Genomic DNA, 20,539 nt, shown 5'->3' with positions numbered 1-20,539 from the left:
GCGTGCGCCACCACACCTGGCTCTACTATAGTGTTCTTATGGGCACTGAATCTAGCCTTGCCGCACATGCGAGGTAAGTATTTTACCACTTAACCGTATCTCCAGCCTTGAAACAAGTATTCCCTTTGTAAACTTTTATTATTTGTGTTATAGAATTTTATTATGTGTGTATGTGTGGGGGGAGGGGTCAGAGGACAATCATATACAGTTTGTTCTTCCTTTTGTTTTTGAGATAGCGTTTCTCTGTGTAGCCCTGACCGTCCTAGAACTCACTCTGTAGACCATGCTGTCCTCAAACTCGTAGATCTACCTTCCTCAGCTCCCCAGTGCTGGAGTACACTGTTGCCTGGCCTTTCCTTTCACCTTTACACAGTTCTAGGGATTGCATTTAGGTTACCTGCCTTGTGCAGCAAGTGACTTCATCTGTTGAGCTATATCACGGGCCCTGAAACCAAGACTTTTAATTGAAGTTGTTTTTTTTTTCCCTCCTCGAGACAGGGTTTCTCTGTGTAGTCCTGGCTGTCCTGGAACTCACTTTGTAGGCCAGGCCTTGAACTCAGAAATCTGCCTGCCTCTGCCTCCTGAGTCTGGGATTAAAGGCGTATGCCACCAGGCCCAGCATTTTTTTTTTTTTTTAAGGAGGAGACGGAATAGAGGTCACAGAAGCTCTTGGAAGACAAAAGAGAGGTAGAAAGATCCCAAAGAAGCAAAGGTGGGTGTTGAAATACAGGAATCCAGGACCATGTCACATGTCATATAAGGGCAGATGGAAAGGTTTAGGTCATGTGAGGAGACTGGACGTTTAGCTGCCTGTCAGGGCTTCCAAGGTCCGCCGTTCCCTCCTCTCTGGATCTCATGCAGCATTTTTACTAGGTCATTAGAAATGGTGAACTTTGTATGTTTTCGGACAGGGTCTGTTTCGTCCAAGCTGGCCTCTGAACTCACTATGTAGCTTAGCCGGGCTGCCTCTGCCTCCCAAAGTGCTGGGACTGCAGGGGTGGCCACTCCAGTGTGACAGTCACTCACACACAGACCTGGAAGGGACTCATTCACCTCCTATCATCTCCTGTTACAGGAGAGGAAATTGAGGTGAGAGGGGAGTGACTTTTGACCGGCCACACAGAGAAACAGACCCAAGGCGTGGGGTAGGCTCCTTCTCAGGAAAGTTAATGATTAGAACCTACGCAGAGCTATAGCATTGTCACCACAGTTACTAATTAAGCCATGCTCACTGAGAAGACTCGCTTCAAACAGACAATCTATAGATTGTGGTAGTGTGACCCAGTCACTTATCTTGGAGTCCACTCGTAACAGCTTAACCTCTGTGGGCTTACACGCCCTCCTCACTGCAGGCCACAGGAGGGCCTGCTTCAAACTTTTGGGAGGAGGAATTCAACTAAGATGACTTCCCTAGTGTTTGAGCGGAGTAGGTAATACAATCTGCTTCCCGTGTTCTCTGTCTCCAGATAGGGCTGTAATTACACACACGAGGAGGAAAGGCAGTCGAGACCAGTTATGTAAACTCAGCCTTCTTGTCAACGGGATTCTCGGATTGCATTTGTGCAAACCACGGCAATTGTCTGCCAACCGCATGGAGCCAGAATCCGATTGCAGGCCTATGTGAGCGCTTGTGTTCTTTCTGGAACTCAGTGTGTGTGTCTCAATATCAAAAGTTGACATTCTGAGGTTAAAACAAAACTCTCACCAACCAAGTCCCAGTACTACAGTTACACTGCTGAAGGCTGGGGACACCAGAGGGAGTCCCCCAGACAAAGTGTCATAAATGGATACGTGGCTTTTGAAATATAGAAACTGGCCTTTGAATTGTATCTTTTTTGTTTGTTTTCCAGACAGGGTTTCTCTGTGTAGCTCTGGCTGTCCTGGAACTCACTCTGTAGACCAGGATGGTCTCGAACTCAGAGATCAGCCTGTCTCTGCCTCTCGGGTGCTGAGATTAAAGGTGTGCACCACCATGCCAAGCTTGAAATGTGTCCTAAATTTGATCTTTAAGAAAGAAAGGCAGACAGTTTCTTATACAATTGAGTCAACACTTGGTAACACTTTAATATTCAATTTCAAGTATTTGGCAGCTTAACATCTCCTTCACTTCTCCCAAATCTGAGAAAAACTAGGATGCACAAGCCTCTCACACTATATGCACATGATTTCAAGACAGCAGGCAACACAGATTTTTGCTTAATGCATTGATGTCTTCTCCACTACGACAGACTGGTCATTGGTGTTGATGTGTCCCCCACAGCTGGCATCCAGTGCTTTGCTCGACACCTGCAGCTTCCAGCTTGCTCTGTCCTCTGTGGCAGGAAAACCACAGCCACCGCCCTGGCGCCATCCCGGGCTTGGTCCAATCAATAAGGACTTATTTCCTGTCCATTTGCTGAGGTCATGGGAGCGAGTCTCATTAATTATTTCTGTTGCTGAAGCCTCAAGTGTGCTCTGGCGTGACAAGTGAAAACCGCGTGACCTTTTTCCTTCTCGTTTTGTTTGTAGTGGTTCCAAAGGATAGATTCATTAAGCAGTCAGATAAAGGACAGAAAAAAAATACATATATTTCTAAAGTCATTAAACACGTTACTTATTTCATCACCAAAAGCGCTCCTGTCCGCCTCATTCTCTGGGTTTTTCAGCTAAGGAACAATAGTGTCTTTTTAATTTGGTGTCAAGAAAATCTGGTCACAGCAAACACAATGTTTTCTAAAGCCGATCTGGCCTCTGAGGGAGGGAAGCTCTCCAGGGCCTCCAGTGCCTTGTTTCCATGGTAACGACACAGGTCAATAGCTGAAGTCACACCTTTGCCAGCTCTGATTGTTTCTCGCAGCTGTTAGGAAATAAATGCACAATAAGTCAGGTTTTGGTTGTACAGTGAGGACCACAATTTAACTGGGGGTGGGAGTGAGGGGCAGGAAACGTGTAAATCCAGTATCTCTGCTCTCTCGTCTGGAGAAAGAGGACAGGTTTCCCGGTGATCTCCAGACACCATCACCTCCCTAAGGCTACGTACGGGAGCCTCGCTCCAGAGCAGCACAATGGCTCCAATCAGCCCAATTACAGCTCCTCTCACAGCCACCCCTTGATCTGCACAGAGTCCCATGCTGGGAAGGCAGTAATGAAGGCCAAGCTGTGGTATCTCTGGCATTTGGAATTCAACAGCCTCTATTTTATGTGTGGGGGTGGGGAGGGAGGAGGAGCCTCCATTAACATCTTCAAACTTAAAAAAAAACACTTAAAACACCTTATGTTGATACAATAATCAAAATGAAAATTCAAGGAAAACACATATTATTAAATCTGAGTATGACTTATTTAAAAACAAAATATTTTCCTCAGGAAAATGGAACAAAGCATTTTTGCTAATGCAGTGGTTCTCACCAGCCAGCAAATTGACTTCCGGTCTCTCTCTGTGACCAAAGAAAGAACCAAAGGGTCGGATGGGCAATGCTCACCTTTAATCCTAACACTTGGAAGGCAGAGGCAGGTGGGTTTCTGTGAGTTAGAGGTCAGCCAGGACTACATGGCCAGACTCTATTTCAAAACACAAACCAACAAACAGAAAAACAAGGAGGGGGCTGCAGATTTGCCTTGGCACGTACTCTCCTCCATCTCTGGCGGCTCCCCAAAGCCTCCACAGGCAGCAGCTGCACGCATGTGCACGAGGCCATACAAGTGACTACCAATAACATCTTAAAAACACTAAACAAAATCATTACAGTTGCAGTTGGAAAAGGCTTCATTTTTTGAACTTAAGTGACCTTGTCCTGTTCAATACTCAGTGAGGGCTTTAAAGGTCTCCCCCACTCCCTCACCTAGGCACCAGGCAGTCCCTGGCTAGCTCACCTGAGGCCAACTCCTCTGACTCTCAGAGACTGGGTGGGGCCAGGTAGTAAGACCCAGTCTATGAGTCATGGAAGATGCATGCTATGGACGGGATGCAGCAGGAACTGTCCGTGGGAATCCCTCTAGGGCTTTCCCTCTGGCGCTGGGGCGGGCCCACAGCAGAGATTCTCTACTGCCTGGATACCTGAGTCACAGCAAGGAGCATTACAGCCTTCCTGTGAACATTTCCTTTTCCTTTTCTGAGACAGGGCTTCCCTGACCTGGACATCCTGCCAGGAAGGTGCTGGCTGTCCTGGAACTCAGAGAGCTGCCTGCCTCTACCTCCTGAGTGCTGAGACTAACAGGCAAGCGCTGCCACCGCTGGATGGATGTGGACATCTTCACTGACAGTCAGCGAGTCCTCATCTCTGCAGCTCCTTTGAGCTCTTTGATTTTCTACTTTTTAAACTGTGCTACACTGGGGTTCTCATCTCCCCCCCCCCCAGGTTATTTTCACATCCTAAAGAGCCTTCCCACGCTCCATCCACATTGCCACATTGCCAAAAAGGTTTATAAATCAAATATGGTCTTGTCTAAAATCTGTCACTGCCTTCCGACAGCCTTAGCAGTTCAAGTTCCCCAGGAGGAACAAGAGTCCTTTCTCCAGTCCCTCCCAGCTTCGTTTCTCTCCCTTCTGTCTTCTGTTCCTATATTAAGGGGAACTAGCTGCAGTTTTCAGAGCTGACACACTGGCTCCCTTGGGGTTGCCATTCCACTCCTACTAAGCCCCTCCCACCCCGATTCTACCTGGGTGGAAGGCACTCAGCCACCCAGGGTGATGGCACCAGGGACCAGCTGCTCTTCTGCCTCTGGAGTAGCCTGTGTGCTTCTGGAGTAGAGAGTTACTACACTGTTGTACTTTAATGTTCTACTCACATACTGACTTCCCTGTGAGACTTTAAGCTACATACTGTATAATACATAAAACATGAATAAAAATATATGCTGGTGTATTACTCTAATTAGAGGATAAAGGGGTTAGAGGTCCAGGGAAGCTCAGTTACTCCAGATATTAGAAGAGGCCACATTTCTTGTTTTCAGCTTGTGTGTGTATGTGTGTACACGAGTGCACATGCATGCATAACCCCACAAAATTGTGGTATGAGATCAGGTTCTCTTCTTCCATTTTTATGTGGGTTCTGGGGATCACACTTATGTGAAGCTTGTGTAGTGTCATTATACCTGCGAAGCCATCTCACTTTTGGGGGAGCAAGGCAGACAGCACCTCACTCTGCCTGGCCTTCTCACTATGTACCATCTCTGCCTGAATTACACTCTCAGCAATTCTTCTGTCTCAGCCTCCCCCACGAGATGGGATTACAAGCATGTACCGCCATCTGCCTCCGAGGCCATGGTTTTCTGCTGCCTTTTCCCATAGAGCCACTTTCTACTAAACTTTAGACTCTGATCACTCCAGCCTAGGCTTTGCCGAGGACTGAGTGAGCGCACAGCCAGATTCAAGTTTCTGTCTTAGCTCTACCATGTGAGGGACGTAACTCAACTGACTGTTCCCGGCTCTAAACGAGGATCCTATGGACTCCGCAGGGACGGGTGGGGCTGCGCGAGAGCAGAGATTACTGGACTGTAAAATCATGGTTGCACTCATGGCTACAGCTCAGCCTGCTTAGCTCTCCCCCCAAAGGCTTAGAGCTCTCCCTGACTATGGCATTCCATCTAATCAGATCAAATCAGTTTTGGTTTCATCTACAGTGAGCTCAGAGGCAGCTGGACTCAGATTCTGAAGACACTTAGGTGAGTGTGGCCCTGTTTTCATTACAGCAGTCAACATTCCTTGGACAAGCCAATGCTTTAGACTTCTAGGCTGGCAACCGAGGCATGTGGATGTCTGTTAGAGGAGTCAAATGCTGAATTTCTAAGAACTCTTGGGGCACCAACTAATGTCAGAGTCATGTCCTCTCTGCTCAAGGCCCAGGAGCTAAAGAGAACCTGAACTGCAGCAATACCAAGGCAGCAATGTGGCACTATAGGTGCAGGGCAGGGCAGGGCAGGGCAGGGCAGGGCAGGGCAGGGCAGGGCAGGGCAGGGCAGGGCAGGGCAGATAAGGTCAACCAGGAGAGATACCAGAAAGTCTTGCAGAGTGGGCTTTGATGAGACGTGGGGTCAAGAGTAGCAAGTTAACTGCAGGGGAAGAAGGCTGCGGGGAACAGTAAGCAGAGCGTGCAGGGAGGAGCCCACAGGGAGGAGCAGGGCTGAGAACAGCATGCCTGGTAGAGCCAGGCAGCAGGGACCATGACAGCTCTGAAAACCAGGCTAAGAAGTCTTCTATTTTTTTTCTTCAAAATTTAATTAGAAGCACACCTTTGGTGCATGCCATTGGCAGCAGGCTGCTTCATCCTAGTTTTGACTTGCATAATCATAACACTGCGATTACACCAGGAGAGTTATCTAGAAACATCTTTTTAAAAAGTCATTTCACTAAGTATTATTGCTGCGTGTCTATGTGAGAGGGACTGTGGGCAGGCAGGCCACGGTACAATGTCAAGAGCACAGGACGCTTTCAGAACTTGGTTCTTGCATCTCGGGCTCTGGAAATCAAACTCAGGCCAGGCTTCCCAGCAGCCGCTTTTATTCGCTGACCCACTCTGCCAGCCCAGAAAGTTAACTAGGAAAGTTAGATAGTTCCCTATCATCGTCTAGCTAGTCCTTGTCTTAGCAGCAGTCTACTATTTTAAATTATTTTATTTTATTTATTTTTTTTTAAAGATTTATTTATTTATTATATGTAAGTACACTGTAGCTGTCTTCAGACCCTCCAGAAGAGGGCGCCAGATCTCATTACAGATGGTTGTGAGCCACCATGTGGTTGCTGGGATTTGAACTCTGGACCTTCGGAAGAGCAGTCGGGTGCTCTTACCCACTGAGCCATCTCACCAGCCCTTTAAATTATTTTAATAAAAAAAAAATGTGTGTGGGTCTTTTGCATGTTTGTCTGTGCATCATGCTTGTGCAGTGCCTGAGGAGGCCAGAAGAGGGCACTGGATCCCCTAGGACTAGTGTCATAGACAGCTGAAAGCTGCCATGTAGGAGCATGGGAATTAAACCCAGGTCCTCTGGAAAAGCAGACAGTATCTTGTTCTGTTTTGGTTTTTTTTTTTTTTTCTCGATACATTGTTTCTCTGTATAGCTCTGTCTATCTTGGACTACCTCTGTAGACCAGACTGGCTTTGAACTCACAAAGATCCTCTTGCCTGTCTCCCGAGGGCTGGGATTAGAGGGACGCACCACCCGCCTGGAACAGCCAGTGTTTTTACCTCTGATTCATCTCTCCAGCTCTGTTCAGCGGTTTTCAGATTTTTTTTTTTTCACCCATGGTCAATCAAAGTTCCCACATTACACTTGTTTGCAATGACTTTCATTTGTTTGTTTGTTTGCTTGTCATAAGATAGGCTCTTAAAGTCTCTGGCTGGCTTTGAACTTGCAAAGACCCTCATGTCTTTGCCTCCTATTACTAGAATTACAGGCATGTACCATCATGCTCAGTTTTGAAATAACATTGTAATATCTTTTTTTTCTGATCCTTGTCTGCTTTTCTCTTTCCCTTTGGAGACAAAGTCTTGTTATCCATCCTTGTGTGCTAGCTGGTTCTTTTGTCAAGCTGACACAAGCTCACACTGAGTAGGAACAGGACCTCAGCTCAGCACCACTCTCCAGGTGCTTAGAAGCAACCCTTTGGACACTGATTAGTTGATTAGCGATTGTTCTGGGTAGGCTCAGTGGCGCTTTGGCCTAGAGTGCATGACTTGAACTGTGTAAGAAGCAGGCTTTCACTTCTTGTGCAAATCTGTCAATTTCTTGTGCAAATTGACAAGACAGTAAAAGCTCCTGCTTCCAGGTTCCTGCCTTGAGTTCCTCTCCTGATTTCCCTCTGTGACCTGAGAGCTGTAAGAATAAACCCTTTCCTCTCCAAGTTGTTTTTGGTCATCACAGCAACAGTAACCCTAACTAAGACAGCTGGGCTGTCCTAGAACTTGCTATGTAGCCAAGGCTGACCTTGAACTTGTCTCAGGACTCTTGCCTCTGTCTTCTGGATACTAGATTATAGGTGTGGCACACTGTGTCCCTGACACTGTCACTGTAAGAGAAACAGGCAATGCTATAGAATATTTTTATGGTGTATGGTATTTTAACTCCTACATCTCTTGTGCCTGTTCACTTTAGTTTGTTTCTTTGTGAACTTTGAGACAAAAGTCTCAAAAGTCTGGGCTGGCCACCAACTCACTCTGTAGTCAAAGATGACTTCAGCTTCTGATCCCGTCTTTACCTTCTGAGTGCAGGAGACTGCGGACCCAGTGCCACCTGCCTCCGTTAGGGAACCCAGGGATTCACACATGCTAGGCAACTGCTCTTTTCACTGAACTAAAACCCCTAACCCTTCTGTGAACTGTAACGAACCAGGCTCAACTTAATATATGATGGTAGCAAATAGAACATTTAATCTTTAATCTTATAATGAGGAAATGCAGCTGCAGTCTGGTAAAGCACTTTCCCCAGAACGTTCAAAGCCTGAAGTTCAGTTCTTCTTAGGACACAGGTAGAAGGAGAGAACCGACTCCCCAAAGTTGTCTCCTGACCCCACACGTACACCTTAGTACACATATGCCTACATCATACACAAGCCACACAATAAATAATGCAATTTTTAATTTTATGTAATTATTTTAATTAAAATATAATTTAAAAATAAAATGTAAAACTACATTAAAAAACATAATGTTTAAAAATCATGAGTAAAATATTGTTTGAAAAGACACATTAAGTTGAGCTAAATAAAAAAAAAAATCTGACCAAGAGATTCATATAGGAAACTTTTAAAAAGCAGATGTGGGCTCATGCCTTTAATTCCAGCACTCAGGAGGCACAGGCAAGATCTCATCTTTGTGAGCTAAGGACCAGCCTGGTCTACACAGCAAGCTACAGGCCAGCCAGGGTGAGAACCTGACTTTAAAAACAACAGCAACGCAGATGCCACTGGCTGTGGTAGCTCACAGCTGCAATCTCAGCACTCCACCAGCTGACAGCTACATAGTTCTTCTCTGTCTGCCTGTCCTCTCTCCCTCCCTCCCTCCCTCCCTCCCTCCCTCCCTGGAGGTACTGAGGCCTCACTGATGGAGATGGAGTTGAAGCTTAGACCATTTGAAATTGTCCTTCCTTCCTTCCTTCCTTCCTTCCTTCCTTCCTTCCTTCCTTCCTTCCTTCCTTCCTTCCTTCCTTCCTCCCTCCCTCCCTCCCTCCCTCCCTCCCTCCCTCCCTCCCTCCCTCTCTTTATTTTTCAGACAGGGTCTCTTTCTGTAGCCCAAACTCCTGTGTCTGGAACCAGCAACAACTCTCCTACCTCAGCATCCAAGAGGCATGCAAAGCCACCACATCTGACCAGACAGGTTTTTTGTTTTTGTTGTTTAGTTTTGTTTTGTTTGAGACAATGTTTCTTTTTTCTTTTTTTTTTTAAAAGATTTATTTATTTATTATATGTAAGTACAGTGTCTTCAGACACTCCAGAAGAGGGCGCCAGATCTCGTTACGGATGGTTGTGAGCCACCATGTGGTTGCTGGGGTTTGAACTCTGGACCTTCAGAAGAGCAGTCGGGTGCTCTTACCCACTAAGCCATCTCACCAGCCCGAGACAATGTTTCTTTATGAGGTCTAGGCTAGCCTTGAAATTGTGGTTCTCTTAGGTGAACTGATTCCTGGGTAAAGGGATTGTTAAGGGTAAAGGCTATGATAACCTTATCAATTAGAAAGTAGGAACACCTTTTTCTTGATTATGGCCAACATCATCGGATATAGGGTCATCAGCATCTTGGAAAACAAGCACGTCCTCCCTCCTGATGTTAGAGCCCCTGGGATAAGTCAGGCGCCGGGCATGCGTTGATCTCAGCACTGAGTTACCTAGTGAGCCTCGGGTCAGGCGGGGCTCCAGGGTGACCCTCAGTCAGCAACCCAACCCAACCCCAAAGATCAATCACTACGGTTTCCCACACTGCCGTAGCAGTGGAGAAAGTGCAGCACAGAGATAAACTCAGTGGCAGCGTGGTGCATAAGGTGGGCAGGAATGCACGGGCTGACCTTCCAGCTACTGGAGGGCTCTGAAGGGTCGGGGAGAGCATTTACAGATGATTCCTGCGATTGTGACAGTGTTCCAGCACAGGTCATCTGTCTAGAGGAGAACCCCAGCTCAGCTCTGACCTGAGCTAGACTGCTACCTACCTGCACTGTCCCCTGGGCTGAGACTATGAACGGAGAACAAGCCACTCTTCATAGTGGTGGGAGTGACTCTGTGGTAGTGCAAGAGCAGGGAGGAGCAAGAGGACCAGCATCCAGGAGGGCAGGCCAATAAATAAGTCACCGAAGCCAGAGAAACAAACTGGGGCATGCACCCCAGGAACTTTTTGGGCCACACCCCAGTGCCACCTGCTTCTGCTGGAGTGCCTCAGTGTGGGAATCCTTCTGTTAAAATTGTTATTTTTGAAGCAGGCATTGAGTTCTCTAAGGAGCCGAGGCTGACCTTCAGCTTCTTGTTCCTCCCGCCTGCCTCCATCTCCTGAGTGCTCAGACTATAGGCATGCACCACTCTGCCTTTTAGTTTTAGACAAGTGCTCTCTCAGTTAAGATATACCCTCAGCCCATAATCCTTCTTTTATTTTAAAATGATCACTGTTGCCTGTGTATACGCTACTGTGCCGTGGCACACACTGTGGGTTGGTTCTGTTTATTCACCTTAATGCGGCTGGGGATCAAACTCTGGTTGCCAGCTCTGCACAGCAAGCCTCTCTGTTCCTTCGTTTGTTTGTTTTTTAAACAGAGTTTCTGTGTGTGTAACTGGGCACCCTGGGACTCACTTTGTAGATCAAGCTGGTCTTGAACTCCCAGAGATCTGCCTGCCTCTGCCTCCTGAATGCAGGGATTAAAGATGTGTACTACGACCACCTGACTCACAACAGGCCTCTGTAAGCACTGAGTATCTCTTTTAGGAGGAAAAACAAAAGAGCACTTAACACTTAGCTTCAGAAATAGCAGAGATTTTGAAGTTGAGATTTTTGAAACTTAGCCCTCTGTGGGCAGGGTTTGGAAAAGAATACGGTACCATAGATTTGGCAGAGCTTACTAGAGAGTGTAAGCTCATTCATATTGAAGGCGAAGTCGTCGCCGGTGCCATGCTGCCAGGACTCAGTGTTGGCTTTCTTTCCTTTCCACACGTCTAGGAGCTACTTAAATGAAGATGAGGAAGGGATGCACACTGACATGTAGCTTCCAGACGTCATGCTGCCAGAGAGACAGCTTACGGATGGGCAGCATCAAGCTGGGAATGGTTGTACCGTAAGCCGGCGCTAGCCAAAAAAATGGCTAATGGTATAGCTGTGCACCTGGGTTTAACTAATTATAAAAGGAAAAGCTTTGATTTGGCAGTGATTCACAGAAAGCCTCAGGATCTCTGAAAACTACATTCTTTATGTAAGCCAAGACCATGTTGTATATAGAAAAGGCAAACGCAGACTTTGTAGTCACTACCAGATGGCCATGTCCAAAATACAGCTGTGGATGGTCTCATTGGCTTGGAAAGTTAGCCTAAGTTTAAAAAAATGATGTTTAAGCTAGATGTGGCAGTACATGCCTTAACCTAGCACTGGGGAGGCTGAGGCAAGGCAGCTATGATGTCAGTAGCACAAGAACATTCTCAAATAGCAAAGATGTTAAAAATGAATACAGTGATACTGGCACATCAGTTACTTTCCCGATGCTGCTGGAATACAGCACCATTGCTGTAGCATAGCACTGAAGAGGGAGGGGCTTATTGTTCCTTACCACCTAGATGGGGAGTCCACAATGGCTGGGGAGGAAGGGCAGGAAGCTAACAGATCACATCTTCGAACACAGCAGGAAGCCAAGAGAGCAAACTGGAAGCAGGGCAGGTTACGGACTCTCAAAGCCTGGTGTACTCCCTCCAATGACACTGTATCACTGCTCCTAACAGCATCACCGACTGGGGACCCACCCAGTCTACGAGGTATGTTCTCATTCACACCGTCACTCCCATCCCTAAACAACAACAGCAGCAGCAGCTTTTGCTGAAGCAGACACAGGAGAGGATGTTTTGCTAAGAACAGACACATGATTTTTTTTTTTTTTTTTTTGGAGACAGGGTTTCTCTGTATATCCCTGGCTGTCCTGGAACTCACTTTGTAGACCAGGCTGGCCTCAAACTCAGAAATCCGCCTCTGCCTCCCAAGTGCTGGGATTAAAGGCGTGCGCCACCACGCCCAGCCTACATGATGTTTTTTTGAAGGCAGTCTAGAAAAAGGACATGTTTTGCCAGAGCAGATACTTGAGAGAACACACGATGTTTAAAAAAGATATAAATATATAGCCCAATGGACAGTGGACGATACTGAATGGTATTGGTATGCCTTACCATTCTGTATTGGTCATCGTTTATCATGACTTGTAGAGAAAAACACAGCAAAAAAACTTCTGCTGGTGTTCCAGTGGCTTCCTGATGCTTCCTTGGACTTGGGCCAGCTGGCAGAGCCTTGTGGTTTTTTCTGGATCACCCTGCCATTGCTGAGTTGTAAATGGTGTTTGCTAGTCCTGCCATTGCTGATTCATGAACTGAGTTTGTGAACAGATCAAGCTGCCACTACTAATTCATGTGAGCTGAACTGCTGATATCCTGACAATGCAGATTGGATTTACTCCAAAGAGTTCTTTCTTTTTTTTTTTGTTTTTCGAGACAGGGTTTCTCTGTGTAGCCCGGGCTGTCCTGGAACTCACTTTGTAGACCAGGCTGGCCTCGAACTCAGAAATCCGCCTGCCTCTGCCTCCCGAGTGCTGGGATTAAAGGCGTGCGCCACCACGCCCGGCCAAAGAGTTATTTCTAAACAGGCCCACGTCCTCCTCTGCTCCATTAACCTTTCCTTTCCACTGCCTCTGCTGGGTGGTGGGCTAGAAGGGAGGTTAAAGCATTTAAGGACCTTTATTAAAAATAGATTTTAAGGACGGGCAGTGGTGGTGCAAGCCTTTAAACCCAGCACTTGGGAGGCAGAGGCAAGGGGGTTTCTGAGTTCAAGGCTAGCCTGGGCTACAGAGTGAGTTCCAGGACAGCCAGGGCTACAGAGAAACCCTGTCTTGGGAAAAAAAAAAAAAAATCTAAGCCTACAGGGGCTCATGTTGCTTCAAGAAAAAGAGGAAGGAGATTCCTCCCCCTCTATGGAGGTCTTTCTCTCTCTTCCTTAATAAATCTATGTTCACACCATTAGAACGATACATAAATGAGCAACACACCACCAGTGACAGGCAGAGGCAGAGGCCAATCTGTGTAGCTCACGGCCTGAGCAGATGAGCCTGATTTTAGAATGTAATTAAATAGGACAAGATTAGTTTAATTCTTAATTTATAAATGGTTATCAACATTTAGTAGCTTGGCGTTTGAGGTTAGTAATATGAAATTATGCTAAATTTAGGGTTAACTCCGAAGGAAAAACAGTCATTGTTTCCTGGTTGTCATGTCTTCCAAAGGGAAATTTATGGCTTATAAACAACCATAGATTTATTCATATTCTGATTCTAAGTTAATTTTTAATTTTAGTATCATATTCCAAAGTAGGAACTTAATTCTACACATTGAAATTCAGAAAGCCTAACTAGGCCCATGGAGATTTTCAATAAATTCTGTAATAGATATTCAACAAGCAAAACGTGTCATGGTTGCAGACTGAAGCAAGCTTTCTTGCCTGTAGCACGTTTTGTTTTGTTTTTTTTTTTTGAATCAATATATAGCCTGTACTGCAATCTCATGACAAATACTGTGGCGGGTGTTTAATTAAAAGGAATGTCTTGGGACAAGAACATGCACAGTATGTTCTATATCCCACGGTGCTGGTGGCATCAGAGGAACGTATAACCTATATGAGAGCGAGTTTGGCTTTCTAGCATTTTACTTGAGTCAGTCTTACTTACCAGTTTCTTTTGTTGTTGCTTGGCCTGCTCATGTCCCCAACTGTTATCCACTTTAGCACCTGAGTACTCAGTCCGGGGGACCATGAGCAACCCCTGCCGTCTCCACCATCCTTATAACCGTAGCTTGGTAACAACCTAGCATGCATCCTGATGAGCAGAACTTCACCAGGGAGCACCTACCACAACAGAAAAAAGATAACAAGCCAGCGTGACCCTCACTATGTCTTCTGTGTCAGTGGGCAACGGAGAAATGTCTATGGAGTGAGGTGTGCCATGGAAGTGCAACATACTTGCTGGTAGGATGGATAGCTCCTTCCCATGTAAGGTGTGTGTGTGTGTGTGTGTGTACATGTGTCATAGCGCACATGTACAAGCAGAGGACAACTCTGTGGGAGGGGTCCTCCCCTGCCACCTTTACGTGGGTGGGCTTTGGAGACTGACCTCAGGCTTTCGAGGCCAGCACTTCCCCTGCTGAGCCATCGTGTCTGACAATATGCAGGGGGTTTCTATGGAATGGCATTATGGGTATGTTGTTGACTTGGACACTTGTCTCCCTCCAGAGGATGGTGATGAGGATATTTTGGTGGTGGTGGGGAGTATGGGGACAGGGTCTCCCTATGTAGTCCTGGCTGGCCTTGGGTTTATAATCTTCCTGTTTCATCTTCCCCAGTGCTGGGATTGCAGCACAGGTCCAGCTATGAGAGTATACTATAGTTACACTGTAAGGCTGTCTTGGAAGAGTGAAGAATGCTTCCTAGATTTTAAAAAGTCACACTAATCATTACATTGGCTCAACAAACATAACCCCATTCACCAGGCAATGGCATTTCTAAGCATGGACTATGCTATACCTAAAGACAGCAATACCATTTTAAGGTACTTCCAAGACTGCATTACAACTTTTTGTCATATGTCTATAAACCTGAGAAGTAGCGTGGTGGAAAAGGCAGACGTTATGGTCAGACATACACAAACCATGCAGACCACACTGTACATAAAAGCACTGAGCACTGAAAGGCCACAGCTGCTTCTAAGCAGTGTACACAAATCTTGCCATAAGTGAACCAAAGACACAGCTCAGCATACCTGTCTTAGCACTAGGGCAGGAAGCCCCTCCACAGGGGGCCCCACTGCACTTTACACTAGGCAGCCTGCATGATGAGCCTGGCAAGAACAGGCAAGACCTTCATTAAGCCAGGAAGCCGAGGACTGCAGGGCCGGGACAGTAGGATCTACTTACGCCAGTCTCTACTTGATACACACACCACTCGGCGTGTTTGCAGATCCTGCAAGCTCTACTGTTACCTCAGTAACTCTGCTTGAAAGCTGAGGGGCTCAGCCCACTTGTTATACAGAAAAGACTAAGCACATCACACTCTGATGTAATGGGGGCTTAGTGTGCTTGTAGGAGCTGGGCAGAAAACACTGGGGGTTGGGGGATGGTTTCAGATGCACCAATTAAAAGACTATAGCCTCCTCATGGACTAGACAGATTGACAGCTCAAAAGTCCTTAATTCTGTATAAAATCAGACTGTTCATACGAACAGTGTGTGAGTTTGAGAGTGACAAAGACTTCTGACTCACTAAAACCATATTTGAAGCTATACGGAAGTGTGCCTCTTTTCCTCTCGCTCACAATTTCAGAAAATTTGTTCCTCTCCAGTAGTTTTTAAGATGAGGAAAGAGAGTACTCCCTTTATATCGGCTTCAGACCCAATCCAATATAAACTTTAATGGACCAAACGGGCTCTCTTAGGGGTCAGAAGGCTCTATCCGCTACATAAAGACACTCAGGCTCTCCTTGTGCACAGGTGGTTCTTGGCACCACAAACTGGGAGAAATAATTGAATGCAGTCACCCCACAGAGCAATGCTCTCACCCACAGAATTAGCCTGCAGGGCATTTTTCCTTAGCTCTTCAGACTGAGATTCTAAAGATCTCCCCAGCTAAAGATCTGTTTCAACCCAAGAGGTACAGGAATGGAGTTGTAACCATTTGGCTAAACATACATCAGGAGATCTTAAGGGAGTGGGGTAGCACAACACAGAGGTGATATGGAGGAGAAAAGGTGAGAAACTGGAAGGGATATTTAAGAGGGGGAGAGAGAGGAGAGCAGGGTAGAAGAGGGGGTGGAGGGAGGGATAAGTATAACTAGGATGTTTGAAAAAAAAAAGCCATATAGAAACCAACTATGTGGGGCTGGTGAGATGGTTCAGTGGGTAAGAGCACCGACTGCTCTTCCAAAGGCACTGAGTTCAAATCCCAGCAACCACATGGTGGCTCACAACCACCCATAATGAGATCTGATACCCTCTTCTGGTGCGTTTGAAGACAGCTACAGTGAACTTATACTAATAAATAAATCTTTGAAAAAAAAAAAAAGAAACCAACTATGTTAGCAACCCTCCTCTACAACAGAATTTAATTGGAGTCATTCTACACAGAAGCCACACATTGTCAAATAAAAGCCCAGTGCCAGTTGTGGGATACCTGCCATCAAACTGATTTTCAGGAGTGTCTTGGAGCCCCCAAAACAATACAGACTATTGCCACAACTCTTATTTGCCGATTAGAACTTGATAGTTATACTGTATGCTAAAGACACCCCAGACTTTGTTAACAGATCACCGAGCAATCAAGCTGGTATTCACCAGGACATTTCCTTCCTGCTAGCTGGCTTTGTAGGAGCAGAAGGTGCGATGAGGCTGCTGGGGGACGGAAGTCATCCACAGTCTTGCTCAGCTGTGAACACTACGAACTACAGTAAGACGCAGTGTGGCCAGATGTGCCCATGGGTGCAAGAGAGGCATGAATGCCATGGTGTAACCCAGTGCTCTCGACTGGATTGAAGTTTTTCTCTCCAGGAGGAAGTGCATGCTGTAAATTTGCTCAGGGACCCATGGCTGGAGAGCGAGCAGGCCCACGAGTGAACCTACTGTTATTACTTTGTTATGCAGGGTCACACGGCCCTGTAAGCAGCCCAACTCCCAGAGCTTATCAGAGCTTCTTTGTGCAAGAGTGTGGTTAATGCAGGGTCACATGTAGTCCAAGTGCAGAAAATAGGTTGTGTACAGTGTGCGTGGCCACAATGGAACATTCGTGTTCCATAAGGGCACCTCCCTCCTTGGCCAGGGCTGAGGGTGTATAACAGAAGAGAAGGCCGAAAGAGTGTAAGAGCAAGAGGTCAAGGAGAACCAAGTGAAACTGACTTCAGAACACAACAGGGTCATTGCGCTCACAAACTCACAGCAGCTGTGTGTGGTAGCCTGCCCAAGATCAAACCAGTCACTATTTCAGCACAGAGAGAGGAGGGCTTGTGGACCACCACAGTGTGTGGCTGCTTATGTGTGTGTGTGTTCTTTAAGGGTGTGGCCTCTCAAGGATGTTCCAGTGGATAGCCCACATCCACAAGTATATGGGCAAAACAAACTGGACTTCGTGTCTTACTAAAGAAAAACAAGGCAAAACAAACAACCAAAGAGCCGGAAATGGAACTGGGAGGGAGGGCTAGGGGAGTAGGTGGATCTGAAAGGAGTTGGGGGGACTTGAGGGGTGTTGAATATGATTAAGATACATTTGTATGCACTATGAAATTCTCAAAGAATTACTAAAAGTATTTTATTTAATTAATATAAAAATATTATATTTAGGAGCTAAGCACAGTGGCATATACCTTTAATTCCAATACTAAGGAGGCAGATGCAGGCAAGCTCTCTGAGTTTGATGTCATACATGCTGAGTTTCAGGCTATCTGGGACTCCATAGTAAGACTCTGTTTCAACACGCATATGCACACATGTGCGCACTCGAGAGCACACACATGAAGGAACATGAAGAGGACCGAGTCTAACAGGTCTTATGAACTAGAAGAGGGAGGGACGTACAGACAGACGGTGTATCTTGAGTAATCCATCCATTCCCTCACCAAGTACATCCTGGGAGCTATCATGTATGAGACCTTAAGCCTCCAGAGCACAGTAATCCACACAGTGACACTAACCAACTATCTAGGCCTACAACCAAGAAGTATGCTCCAAAAATTATATCTGCTGTAGCCTTAAGAGAAATGTTGCATTGTGGGATGGGAAAGCCAGGACACCCACCGATGGCTAACAACTACCCGTAACCCCAGTTCCAGACGATCCAATGTCTTCTTCTTCTGCCCTCTGAGTACCATGCATACATGTGGTGCATGGACGAGAAAAGTGAACGTAAGAACGGGATGGGATGGTTGAGCTGGCACACGCCGTACAATCTGCTGCAGGACACAGGGCAAGAGGATCACAGGGATGAGGCTAGCCTGGGCTACAGAGTTCCAGCACAGCAGGAGCTACAGAGAAACTTATCTCAAAAAGGGGATGGTGGTGGTGGATTGTTTCACTAATCATTATTATTACTGCGAGCAAGGTAATTTAATACTTTATGTAAAACATTGTAAACTGAATATCAACAGCAAGGGATATTTGAAGAAAAGTAGGAACAATTTACTACTGCAAATATTCAAACAGTATCAACAGAAGTTGGGCTAATAACGGAGGAGACATTTTATCATATCATATCATATAAAAGAGGCCCATCACAGAAATCTTTTAATAACTTTATTCATGATCCACAAAGGAAGAGATATAATGACCACTGAATCTATCAATACCATTGAGGTTGTGGGATTGCTAACACCAGAGAACAAGAATCAGAAACAACATCAGAGACGGGCCGTGGTGGCGCACGCCTTTAGTCCCAGCACTTGGGAGGCAGAGGCAGGCGGATTTCTGAGTTTGAGGCCAGCCTGGTCTGCATAGTGCAGAGTTTCAGGACAACCAAGGCTACACAGAGAAACTCTGTCTCAAAAAAACCAACAAAAATAACAACAAAAAAAGAACTAACATCAGAAACTTGGAGGATTACATCATCCAAGTAGGATGGTCGTCACTGGGGCTGAGTGTGGAGCACCACACCCAGAGAAAGGAAGGAAAGGCCGGCTCGTGGGAGGGGACAGAGGCCTGGCAGCTCTGCCTTAGGAACTGTGTTATTTCACGTGTGATTAGGAAAGTTTTGTTGGAGACAGGCTATTGCTTTGTAGCCCAGACCAGTGTTAAACTATGAGGGGGAAGCTGGCCTAGGAGTGAAGATCCCCCCCACCCTCCAGAGTACAAGCTCACAGGCATGTGACACCATTTTGGGCAGTAGAAAGGGAAATCTTTTTTTTTTTTGAGATAGGTATCATGTACGTAGGCTGGCCATGAGCTCCTCCTCCTCCTCTCCACTTCCCAAGCACTGTGTTATAGATGTGCACCGTGCCCACCCCTCTACCCACCCAGCACTGGATTAGAGTCGTATACCACCATGCCTACTTCTAGAAAACTTTTTTTTTGACAAAAGTTTCATATAATACAAAATCTTAAAAACATTTATTCATTTTAACACATTTTATTTTTTATTTATATGTATGGGTGTTTGCCTGCATGTCTATGTATGTACCATGTGGATTTCTGGTTTCCAAGGGCATTGGATCCTCTGGAACTAGAGTTAGAGACAGTTATGAGGTGCCATATGGATACTGGAAATCAAAGGTAGGTTCTCTGGAAGAACAGGCTGAGCCCAATACAAAAGCTTTTACCTTGTGCTATGGACAGAAACTGGTCATGCCAGCACCCATGTTGGGTGGCTCAGAACTGCCTACAATTCCAGCTCCATTGAATCTGACACCCTCTACATGCACATGTGTACACACGTTGCATGCATGCACGCACACATAAAAAAGCTGGTTATAAGCTGTCTTATGATAAGACAAATTTATTATTTAAATAATACAGAAAAAATAAGTTGATCAATTATTGTTTTTCTATCACCTTAAAGGAAACTTGAAATCAAACCAGTGGTTGCTAAAACTGAAGTAAGTTGTTTAACTAACAGATTAGTAGGTAGACACCCCAGTCTCCGTACTGGGAAGGCAGAGGCAGGAGGATCTCTATAAGTTCTAGGCCATCCTGGTCTACATAGCAAACTCCAGTCTAGCAAAGTCTAAGAAGTAAGACCTTATCTCAAAAAAGGAAAAAAACAAAGAAAGCTAGAATAAAGACAATCTACTCTCATTGCTTGTCTGAACTATAACTGCCAAAAGAACAATAACTGAGAGAGCAGGGATGGACAAGGAACTGAGGGCTGGGACTCAGCCTCTCAGAGGGCAGCTCTGGCTTGCCCTACACTGCTTCTCCCAGTGGGGCCAAGAGAGCCACAAGCACAAGTCTTCCTGTTCACTAGCTCTTCCTCTTGCTCACCTGTGTCCTGGCTCCTCTGCTGTTCTTTTTTTTTTTTTTAAGATTTATTTATTTATTATATGTAAGTACACTGTAGCTGTCTTCAGGCACTCCAGAAGAGGGCGCCAGATCTCGTTACGGATGGTTGTGAGCCACCATGTGGTTGCTGGGATTTGAACTCTGGACCTTCGAAAGAGCAGTCGGGTGTGCTCTTACCCATTGAGCCATCTCACCAGCCCTCCTCTGCTGTTCTTAAGGCCATCACAAAAAAATCAGTTCAATTTTCCAGCTGGGTGTGGCGGCTCAGGATGGAAATCCCATTACTCAGGAGGCTGAGGCAGGTAAGTGAATCACCAAGAGTTCATAGCCATACACACACAGATATACACAGACACACACAGAGATACACAGACACATA

General features: G+C 46.0%; 1 protein-coding gene across 1 annotated transcript in view; it reads right to left on the bottom strand.

The window, feature by feature from the left end:
• Positions 1–2,027: 2,027 nt before the first annotated feature.
• Pdss2 (decaprenyl diphosphate synthase subunit 2) overlaps positions 2,028–20,539 on the bottom strand; it is a 214,939-nt gene continuing 196,427 nt past the window's right edge. Inside the window, exon 8 of the mRNA XM_021173960.3 lies at positions 2,028–2,836. Coding sequence (XP_021029619.1) covers positions 2,678–2,836 — 159 coding nt within the window. The 3' untranslated portion in view covers positions 2,028–2,677. The remainder of the gene's footprint in view (positions 2,837–20,539) is intronic.

This window comes from Mus caroli, unplaced genomic scaffold, assembly GCF_978045245.1.
Source record: "Mus caroli unplaced genomic scaffold, Mus_caroli_1 scaffold_9, whole genome shotgun sequence".
In the NCBI taxonomy this organism is placed as follows: Eukaryota; Metazoa; Chordata; class Mammalia; order Rodentia; family Muridae; genus Mus; species Mus caroli.
Note: the sequence above shows the minus strand (reverse complement) of the source record. Positions and strands in the feature narration are given on the sequence as shown.